The sequence below is a fragment of the Podarcis liolepis genome (assembly GCF_965112155.1).
Source record: "Podarcis liolepis genome assembly, chromosome: 9".
Classification (NCBI taxonomy): domain Eukaryota; kingdom Metazoa; phylum Chordata; class Lepidosauria; order Squamata; family Lacertidae; genus Podarcis; species Podarcis liolepis.
In genome coordinates, this window is record NC_139564.1 from 54,107,718 (window position 1) to 54,119,215 (window position 11,498).

General features: G+C 47.7%; 1 protein-coding gene across 1 annotated transcript; it reads left to right on the plus strand.

Moving 5' to 3' along the window:
• Nucleotides 1–309: 309 nt before the first annotated feature.
• On the plus strand, nucleotides 310–4,669 carry GSX2 (GS homeobox 2; the record flags this gene model as incomplete). The annotated part of the gene is made up of 2 exons (XM_083460162.1): nucleotides 310–1,318; nucleotides 4,332–4,669. Exons 1-2 carry the CDS (start codon nucleotides 790–792, stop codon nucleotides 4,667–4,669), a joined length of 867 nt encoding a protein of 288 aa, XP_083316288.1. The 5' UTR covers nucleotides 310–789.
• Nucleotides 4,670–11,498: the final 6,829 nt, after the last annotated feature.

Below are 11,498 nucleotides of genomic sequence, written 5' to 3' on the forward strand. Positions count from 1 at the left end.
GCAGCGGCAGGAGCTCTGCCTTGGACACCTGCGAGGGCTTACAGAGGCTCAAAGAGAACAAAACGAGAATGGAAGATGAAGGACGAGTGAAAATGGGAACCAAACGGATGTAATGCTGGGTCCTATACGGGAGATAACGGTTGTTGTGTTGAAACAAAGTTGGCCTACCAAGGTAATCGGACTTTTTTTTTAGGGCTGCGAACTGGAAACTTGTAACCTGCGCCCAAGCACTTGCTGTTTTTGCCTGTCGACTGAATCTGGTGATGGAGGGGGACGAAGAAGAAGAATAGCCGGCAGCTCTGGAGTCCCTATGAAATGAAGGAAACGCACACGCGCTTCTTGCCAAGCAAGCTCCCCTTCTTTCTCTGCCTTCTTTTTTTCCCCAGGCGGTGGAAGGGGGAGAGCTTCTCCCCTGAAAGGGCTCCCAAATAGGAAGCCCGAGGAGCCTCAGATGCGCGTCGATTTCCAGGCATCACGTGTTAAATAGTTGCTATAAATGCCCACACCCGCAGTAGAGGGGGCGGGGGAGAGATCCAGGGGAGGTCTAGAGAGAAGGAAAGGGGGGTTGGTTGATGGTGGTTTGTGTTTTTTAAAGACCAGCCCTCTCCAGAGCCCCCCTTTGTTCAGCTCTCAGACTTAAGCACCTTCCGGGCTCGCCCAGGGGCTTTTGCAGAGGCGACTCGGCCCCAGGAGGACCGGCTCCGCAGAGCGCACGAAGAGAGCGCACAGAGCCAGAGAGCGCCACCGGGAGTCACAGCCAGCCAGCCCGCGCGCCTCCGATCCTCAACCATGTCTCGCTCGTTCTATGTGGATTCGCTCATCATCAAGGACCCGGCTCGGCCGGCTCCCTCGTTGCCGGATCACCACCACCCGCCCCCCGGGCAGGACTTCCTCATCCCGCTGGGCGTGCCGTCGCCGCTGGTCATGTCGGTGGCGGGCGGGCCGGCGTGCCCGTCGCGCAAGAGCGGCGCTTTCTGCGTGTGCCCGCTGTGTGTCAGCTCGCACCTGCACGCCTCTTCCCGGGCGGGCGCGGCAGGAGGAGCCGGAGGAGGAGGAGGAGGAGCGGGCGCCGCTGCCGCCATCCCGCTCCTCAAGGGCCACTTCCCTCCCGCTGCGGCCGGCGAGGGCCAGTATTGCCCCCGCCTGAGCCATGCCCAGCAGCAGCCAGCCCCGCAGCAGCAGCAGCAGCAAGCCGGCTCGGTGGCCTCCGCGGCGGCCGCAGCAGTGGCAGCAGCGCACGCCCTGGGCCACCCACCTGTCTGCGCAGCGGCCGCCTACAGCATGAGCGACCCCCGGCGATTCCACTGCCTCGGCATGGGTAGGAGCTTCCTCCGCCGCGTCCCGCCTTTGGGGGACTGGGAGGTGGGGATGGGGATCCAGGGGGGCAGCGGGGTGGTTGCAAGGATAGCTGGGACAGGTCCAGTAACAGGTTGGCTCTCCAGGTAAGGCAGAGTCCAAAGGCGGTTCTTCTGCAGCCCTTCGTTTCCGGAGTGGCTCCGGATCGTGTTCGCACCGGTTGGTGCCGAAAGAGTTAAGCGGGGAGAGGAGACCCCTCTGGGGGTTGCACCTGTGTGAGCCCCCCAACCTGAAGGAGCTGTAATCAGTTCAGCCGGCAGAGCATGAGATCTTTGCTCTCAAGGTCGTAGGTTCGAGCCCCAGGTTGAGCAAAAGATTTCTTCATTGCAGGGGGTTCGGATGGATGACCCTCGGGATCCCTTCCAACCCTACAATTCTATGATTCTCTGAAGTCTTTCCGTTTGCTCCGACGGGGTTGTGCCATAAACCAGCTCCAGCACCGTCCGTCGTCCTGTCACTTGCCTACTCCGACAAGGGACATCTGATTCCGCTCCCTGCCGGTGTTGGCAGCTCAGGCGTTCCCAAGAGTGAGCCCCACTGACTTCCCAAAGCATCCTCAAATCCTTCCAAGGCAACCCTCGCCCCCTCCGACTCCCAAGGAGAGCAAGGACCTCCTTAAACGCCCCCCTGACTTCGTGGGGATCAGCCCATCATCAAGAGCCCTAGGCTCTTAAACTCACTAAACCTCTTCCCCTCCAGGGGACCTTCAGTGGGGAAATTCAGAAGCTAAGAAGTGCGAGGACTGGCGCGTTAGTTTAGCGGGCTTCTTTTTTCCATCTTCCCTAGACGCGAAGGTGAGAAGTTGTTAAAGTGAGATCAGGATACTGTAGGTAATGTTGTGAGGCGGCGGTGCAGTAAGCACACTAAAGTATTTCCGCACCCTGTAGTCTGCAGTCCTCCGTTTCCTCCTGGCCAGATTTGACGTGAGTGGGATTATCTCGCAGAAAGCAATTTGGGGATTGGTATTCCACTTAATTGAGGATAAGTGGTCAGAAAGATGCGAGGATGGAGCTGCATGGCTCGCAGAGAACAGGTGCAGAGGCCGGGCTGGCTCCGACTCAGAGCGACCCGAAGAGAGCCAGATGCGTGTCTTTGATTCTGAATGGAGCAGAGCGCGTGTATGTCACAGGCTGAACCAGAATCAAGCTACAGGGTGCATCTCTTCTTCTGAGAATAGCGGCAAACCCCAAGCCATTATGTCGCGAGTAGTCCCATTGGCTTGAGGATCCCAGTCTGAGCCTACACCTTCAGACCGGATCCAACGTTAAGTTCAGTGAAATGTGCTTTTTTCGGAGCAATAGGCTCGACGGATACGAATTGCACATTCAGTCTTAGAATGGACAGCTTTCTCAGAGACACGGATGTAAAGGATGGATCTGACCCACGTTGCGATCCTTAGCAACCTCAGCCAATCAAGGCTTGCAGCCAGTCAATGAAAAGAGCCAATAGCTCGAGGAAGATCCTGTTCTGATCTTAGCTGCGCACCAGAGTTCAACAAGACTGCTCTGAGAATCTCAGTCCGCACTTGCAATCCAGGATCAGGACACGGGGCTACTTTGAGAAGAATTTAGGTGCATGCAGCTCATTGGGACTGGCTTCTGCAATCCGCATAGATGATCCGGATCAGTGCAGGCATAAACTGGAACCTCTGAACGGTTCCTTCTAACTGGAGTTAATAATACCGAAGTTAGAATGAAGAGTTTGAAAGGTATCCTTCTGTGCGCGCCTTTCCTTCGAGCAGACACTTTGTTTCTCGAGTGCTTGTCAACGGTGTAAAAAAAATTAAAATGCTGTAAAGGTCTGCTGCCAAGAAGGGTATAAAAGAGTTCTTCCCTCTCGGATAAAACGAAGCAAGGACTGAAGAGGTGTAGAACAGTAACCCCTGATTTCCAGCTAGCGAGACTCGAAAAGAAGTAGGCTTTTCTCTCTGAAAGCTTCGAGCCAGAGGAAGTTCTAACAGCTGAAAGCAGGACTCAGCTATGGGCAATGCAGCAATTTGATTTTCATTCAAGAACAGTTGGAGCAGATAGTTACTACTTACCATTGAGTAACTACTACTTTCAGAAGAAGAAATTAGGATAGGAGGACTTCCAGTCCAGAGGCGTGGCTTAAAGGCAGCCTTAACCCCTGACACTTCCTTAGAGTAAAATAATAACGGTATATCAGTCAACCGCGGGGTGTGCAAGCTTCTGGAGTTTCAGTTTCACCTGGCAAAGGTGAAGAGGAAAGGCTACATTGGCTTCCACCTGGTTTAGCTGCTTGGACAGAAATAAATTGCCAGACATAGTGCTAGAGCTCTGAGCCTTCCAGCAGAATGGATGGACTGTCGTTCCATCACAGGGTCATTCTGCACAGGTGCCTGATAAATTTGTGGAATTTGCTGCCACGTGGTGATGACCTTTGGTTAAGATGGCTTGAAAAGGGGGATGAGACTGAGTCATGGAAGACAGCTCTGTCGGTGGCTACTGGTCTTCATGGTTGCCTATGCCCATTCGAGGATCAGAGGCTCCAAGCCTATGAACACCAGTCTCTATGGTACAAAAATGGGGGGGGGGTATTTTCCTCATGCACTGCTGCAGTTTGCAGGCTTCCCATAGTCGACTGTGGAAAATCGGGTGCTGGTTTTGATGGTCTTTTGGTATGATCCAATAGTTATGTTCTGATGTTTCCTGTTTTTGGGGATCAAACAAATCACTGTTCCGTGCCCCAGCGCTTCTAGTTAAAGACCTCGTGTTTCATTTTCCTAAAATAAGTGACTCCAAATTCTCAGCGGATTGCTGGGGGAGCCGCCCTACTTGTGGCTATTCAAGGCCAAGCGAAAGGCCCCCTCTGTGTTGCACTTATTCCAGGACTCAGCCTGGGTTTTGGAAACATATTCCAGGGCTCAGGCCCAGCATTTTAGCATTTCCTTTCTGTCGGTTGCTAACTGGGTCTTTTTGTGTATGTGTGTTCTCCACCTCCCCCCCCCCCCGCAGGAGGCTCGGATGCCAGCCAGTTGCAAAACGGCAAGCGGATGCGCACGGCCTTCACCAGCACGCAGCTGTTGGAGCTGGAGAGAGAGTTCTCGTCCAACATGTACCTGTCCCGGCTGCGTAGGATCGAGATCGCCACGTACCTCAACCTGTCCGAGAAGCAGGTGAAGATCTGGTTCCAGAACCGGAGGGTGAAGCACAAGAAGGAAGGCAAAGGGACCCAGAGGAATCCGCACGGCGGCTGCAGCTGCACCGGCAACCCGGGACGTTACTCCCGGTCCGAGGACGAAGAGTCGCTCTCGCCGGCCTCGGCTAACGAAGACAAGGTCTCCCCTTTATGAAAAGGCTCCCCTTGGACTTCTTGACGGGCGATCGCAGGCAGAGGCAGCCAAGTTGAGCCGGCGGGGCCTTCTGCAAAGAAGAACAGACTCCCAAGGGCTCTGTCCACGGGCCTAGTGCTAGATTTTGTTGAATGTAAATGAACGTTCAGTTGAAACGGTATTTATAATGTAACACAAACAGCTGCAAGGCCTCCACTCCCAGTTAACACACAGTTCTGCCTTCCCCTCTTAAGGGGGTGGGAGAGGAGAATCTCCTTTTCTCTTTCTTCCTCCCCACAAATATCAGTTCCTTCTTCCTTCCAGGGTTTGTGGGAAAAAGTTTAGAAACTGGAATTGGGGAAAAAATACTGTCTGAGACTCTCTTTTTTTGGTACAGATCTTTATATGAAATGGAAAATAATAATAATAATCCGAATTATAGTTGTTCGGTGCTCTCCTTTGTATGTGAATAGTTTTATATTAAATTTATATTTATATTTATTTAAATAAAGGAGTTCAGACAAGAAGTGCGGTGGCTTTCACTTTTTAAAGGATTCCCCCCCTCCCCACCCTCTCTTTTGCCAGCATTGAACCTGAAGCTTTTTGTAAAGGGACCCCTGGCTGTTAGGTCCAGTCACGGACGACTCTGGGGTTGCGGCGCTCATCTTGCTTTACAGGCCGAGGGGGGATTGTTTCTGGAGAGTGAGAAAGCGACCATTCAAGCCATCTTAGTCTGTCGCAGCAAAAGCAAGGAAGAGTCTTGTGCCACCTTAAAGAGTATCCATTGCATAATGGCATAAGTTCCTGTGGGTTACTTCATCAGATGTGCAAAGCTTTGGCCCAAGTGGGGAAACTACATGTAAAATGTTGTGTATTTTTGTGAGGGTTGTGAACAGTGTCAGAGGGAGATGCAGAATGCCATGAAAATGCCATATAGTATTTCTAAACTCATGGTACATGCCTTTCTAATCAGAGTCCCTCTCCAGGATTGGGGGTGGACAGTGTATGTGTTTCTGAAGAGGAAAATGTATCCTTTTCACTTTCCTCTCACTCAATTCCTTCCTGTATAATGTGGCAAGTTTTTTAAAAAAAAAAAAATACAAGAAGTGCAATTTTTCTCCTCTCGTTCTGAGATGATTACTACATTCTCACACACTTGATTTTATGTGCTGTGTGGAAGCTCGGAATACACAGATCTGTGTGGGGTTGGGGCACCAATTACCACTGCAGGGTTGTGTTGTTGCTTTAAAGAACTGGTGTTTCCCTTTGCTCTTGATGGAGAATGAAGCAAGCAGCCTTGCAAAAGTTTTTCTTCAGTTGCGTGAAGCAGCTTGAGGAATGATAGCCAATCCAACCAAGCTGTCTCCTCTTGCCCTTCTCCCTGTGTCCATCAAGGTGAGCAGTCAGAGCCATATGGGAGCTGCTTTTCTATAGCCTGATCCCACATGGCTAAGGGATGCATCGGAAAGAGACAACCTACATAAGAATTTCCCTATTTCTCTGTACTTGAAATCTATAGTTGTGCAGCAGACACAGGCAGTACCATATAGGGAAACTATTATTGCCCTCCATTATACATTTTGCAGTATTCTACTTAGAATTCAAGCTTTCTACTCATCCTAGTCATCTTGGTATTTGAAGAGAGTTGAACTTCATCTCCTCTTTTCTACACCCCCCACCTTCACCCCTACTTCCAGGCTACTTCCAGGATAAGCAGGTCAATTCCCTTTCCTGAACTCTGTTTCCCTTTTCTAATCATTGCATTGTTCACCTGCTCATCCCCATTTTGAAGGTCCTGGAAGCTCACAGTTCCTGGCCAGAATGTTGTTTATGTATGTTTCAATTTCCTTTTCAAATTACAAACTACTGGGTGGTATTCAACCAAGCGTTACTCAGAGTAGACTCATTGAAATTAACAACTGTATGTTAGTCATCTGAGTTTACTCTGAGTAGGGACTAGCACTGAATACTATCTAACATCTTCTGGCTACTTACAGAATCCACCAGCTATAGAGAAAACCATGGCTTTATTTAGGATTTTGCTCCCAAATTGATAGGGATGGAACCACTCAGGTTTGGTATTGGGATATAGCAATACAGGACACAGGTTGCATTCCCTGTCCCAATCCTAATCTCCACCTTCATTCTAGGCTGTTGGGAGCTTAAGCAGACCAATTCTGCCTTGCCCCACCACCTTTTCAGCTGACTCTCTAAGCATTGTGTAGAATTATAAGCATTTTCAAATGCACTGTAAATGAGAGGCGCCATGGTAGCTCTGCAGTGCCCAGTGTTTATATTGCCAATTGTGGCCTAAGGCTGGTTTGGGTTTCCATCCGGAAATCACCTGTGCAAGGTGCTCCTGGGGTTTCCACAAAAATCAAGTTGCTTAAATTCCTCCTCAGGATAACAACCCAACCCCCAACCCCCAACCAAAATCAATTGGTTGGTTCCAGTAGAACATACCTTGTGAATAGCATGAGGTCATGTTGCATTATTAAAGCTATCCAATCTATCTAATTTCCTTTTTCTTTTGTACTCTCTTACAAATTCTGACCAAATTGAATGGGCTGAGAAGGAGGAGAACTAAAGTGCTTCATACACAATGGTGCTAAAGGGTTTCACCAATGCCCATGGGTTTGGGATGAAAACTGTCTCTGCCTGAAATTGTACTGGCTCGCACTGCTGAGACATTAGGTTCCTTGCTTTTAGCCCCTGTATTGCATGTGCTTGCCACACATTTGCTTCCAGCCAGGCTTGTGGCTGACCCAAGTCAAGGAAATAGGCCTCACCTTCTCCCAACATCTCATTCCCTACATTCTATCTATCACCTGAGACACTAGTTGAGAAGACCTCAGTGTCTCACCAGATCTGCTTCTGGAGCTTTAGTCAAAGATTGGGATAGGATACTATCCAACTAGTTTTTTGTGAATTGCCAGTTTGAGCAGCACGCGAATGCTGATGGCATAGACATCACTCTTCTCCCCCTCTACCTATATTTTGCCTTTGGGCTGCCAATCCAAAAGCCACTTGGAATTCCACAGAAAGCCAGTCTTTTGTTAGGGGGGCAGAACATCTGATTTGTATTGATTTTTATTCATTTTTTACTTATGGGGGGCAGCTGCCCCCTGCCCCCCCACCAATGCCCATGGTGGGGCCACAGGAAGAAGACAAGGTTGAAAGAAGGCTATGGTCAGAAAAAGGTGTGGGAATGTTCAGGGAGGCAGGAGAGGATATATTGTCTAATTATATCCTTCCCAACTTGTGTTAACAAGTTCTACAATTTAGCAGAGTAACATTCCCCTTTTTTAAACTTTCACAGCGGATAACGTCTTATGCCAGGCAAAAGCCTCTAAAATAAGTTTCCTGGTAAATCCCCTTTATTTCCTCTTAAAAGAATAGACACAACACAATCTTATATAAAAGTATAAAATAGTTTACTCACACACATTCTGTTCACAGATGGATCCCAGAAGGCAGACTTAATTTACAAAATATATACACCTGGAATCTATCCTATAAGGAGATAGTTCCTTTGTCTTCTCTTGGCTGGGCATCTCAGGCTAAGGAGATGTTGCTTCTTCGAGGAATGGAGTCAGAGAGAGAGATGGCTGCCTCCCCTGTGCTGTTTGGTTAACTGAGCAGGTGAGGGCACGCTCACCTCTGGTCACATGTAGAGTAAGTTTATCCCAGCCCAGGAGGAAACAGGAAGTTCTGACTGGCTGGTCCAGACATCCCATTTTAATGTCCACTCTAGAAATGTTGTATTTGATTGCTCTGTGTTTTACACCCCACAAAAGGTTGGAAAATACTGATTTAATTTGTGCTGACCTTCCCTCAAGTGTTAGACTGATACTCTTCAAGTTGTTCCTTCTTCTTTCATCTGTACCATGGGAGAAAACACATATTTGTTTGCTTCTCCTGCTGAGAACAAAGAGCAAGCATGACTCTTTGTATCTCCACCTTAGGTAGATAGGTCTTTCCTATCAGTTATTAAATAAACTTAACTTTCTTATTTTCCAAATTCAGAGTCTTGGTGTGATTATACCCAGGGTAAAGTGTGCTCCTCCAGCAGGGATCCAGTATTCAGTTCAGCTTGTGTGTGTGTGTGTGTGTGTGTGTGTGTGTGTATTGACACCAAAGACCATCATGTATAAGGACAAACTTTATGAAGTTTCCTCCTGGAAACAAAATACAACTAAAGAGCTCGTTCTTTGAGGTTACCTTTGATGCAAACACCTCTCTTGTGAAGATAATTTATTCTGGTACAAAATCTTTGTACCTCACCCCTTCTGCACTTGAATACCCTCAAGTTTAAAGTTTAAAGACAATAGAATTTGCTTGGAAGTAAATGAGATTAAGAGACACGGGTGGCGCTGTGGTCTAAACCACAGAGCTTAGGGCTTGCCGATCGGAAGATCAGCAGTTCGAATCCCCGCGATGGCGTGAGCTCCCATTGCTCGGTCCCTGCTCCTGCCAACCTAGCAGTTCGGAAGGACGTCAAAGTACAAGTAGATAAATAGGTACCGCTCCAGCGGGAAGGTAAACAGTGTTTCCGTGCTCTGCTCTGGTTCACCAGAAGCAGCTTAGTCATGCTGGCCACATGACCAGAAAGCTGTACACTGGCTCCCTCTGCCAGTAAAGCAAGATGAGCGCCACAACCTCAGAGTCGTCCGCGACTGGACTTAATGGTCAGGAGTCCCTTTACCTTTTTAAATGATATTAGAATTCTGGTCCCCTCCTCTCCAAAAAGCTATTGGATTTGATGACCCATAGTTTTATATTCAAATAACAATTGGCACCAGGCAGCCACAACCAAACACTTTTCTGCCCTCACATATTTTTAATGGAAGACATTTAAGAACTTAATTAACTCCCACTTTGGCATCAGTAGGACTTGAAAGTATCCCTTTGGCTTGCTCTTGAGCATCTTGCTCATAGGTTTTCGACAGGCAGTTTATATTATGAACTGCACATGAAAACAAGCCGGTAACAGAAGACAGTTTTGAAGTTCAAGCTGAATGTAATTATGAGTTGCAAAATGCTTGGTCAAAAGATAGGAATGCAGATCTGCAAATGGTAAACTTTACTGCAAGCATTTCTACGCATGCTTAGGAGGGAGTAGGTCTCATTCAACTCAGTGGGCTTGACTCCAGAGTAAATATGGTTAGGAAGACTGGGCGGGAAAAGCCCAATCCACTAAAACTCAAAAGATGGTGCCTCAATACCTTCATTCCACAGATTCTAGCCAATTTTCTGACTTCACTGGGAATAAATGGGTTTAAATCCAAGTATGTTAACTGGTTTGGGATTGACCTGAAATGAAACATTTTTACATTGGCCAGAGTTTGCCCATAGATTTTGGATTATTATTGTTGTTTTAAAGAGGAGCTTGCTCGACTAAACAAATATAGGCTATTTTATTTGTAGATCTTCAAAAATTGCCAGGACAGAGCCAAACATGATTTCAGTGGGTAATATTTACTGCCAGGGTTTTATGTACATTTCTCAGAAACAAGCCTCTTTGAGTTAAAGTTGTGTTACCTTGAAGTAAAGATACACACAGGATCGCATCCTTAAATCCTACAATCACCACTGAAATAACTGAGGGTGCAGGGATGTCCTAAGCACAGTTACTTGGAAATGACTCCCTAAGCCATGTGTTTAGGAATGCAGCCATAAAAAGTGCTTAACCATTTGCCGTGGCAATTTTATGAGTTTGTCCTCATACTAAAAACAACCTCCTTGGGCATCCAGCTGCCAAAAGACTGGATATACATAATATGAAAAAGGTTCCAGGAGGCATTAAGGCGTCCCTTAAGGTTATCTCTGTGTTACTTAACCTGACTGCAAGAATATATCCAAAGAGGAGCAGCAAATAAATATCTAAACAGGCACCCCATCCCCCACCACACACTTCCCTGTGTGTAACATAACTAGTTCCAGATTAATTAAGGGGTAACAATTTCAATCTGCTGTGAGGCCGCAGTTGGCACTGCCCAAGGCTGAGAGTGGGGAGCTTGCCAGGCTTTGCTTTTTATTGTCCGCCTTCTTCTCTGAAGAACAGACAAAGATGGATAGAGGGACCCTGAAAAACAGGAGGCGTATTTCAAGCAGCCCAATAAAGGAGGCCTGTCACTTCAAGACAAGAACCAGAGGGCTTTGATGACTTTGTATTGAGCATCACCGTTTCCAATAAGTGACTCCCGACTCCCTTGAGACTGGAGGCTGAAAGGAAATTTAAGGGGATGACACTTCAAGTGAAGCTACTTTAGCCAGGGCACTCCAGGGCGAAAATCCGCTTAAGGGAAAAGAAAGATACTGGATGGACGACTTGACCTGGGGGGTGCGTGTGCTGTTTTGTTTTGCTTGCCAAAGTCAAACAAAATGTAGGGATTCAGAGTTGCAGAAAAGTAGGATGCAGACTCTTAAGCTCTGGAGAAAATGGAGCAAAGCCATCTGGGATCAGTTATGAAGGAATCCTTAATTCCTCATTTGAGGAGAATCATTTGGCTGAGTGGAGCACATGTTTTAAAGGGGTCTTAATGAAGATTTGGGGCTACGGTTGGTGCTTGGATCCCAACCAAATTCTCTTTTGTTTCTGACTCTCCGTACCTCTTAGAGAAAGACAAAACTAGACTCAACCCCTCAGAAACATTTGCAGCATTATAACCCCACATGCATATATGGGTCAGCGTTTTAAGTCAAAACACTTGAAAAATCTTGACAAAGTTAAACTAGTTGGGGTATTCTCACACACAAAAGCCCTGTTGTCTTTCCTTTCTACACTAGGCCATGTTCACAAACCACATTCCACTCTGTACAGACTACTTTGGACCCACTTCTGTACAAG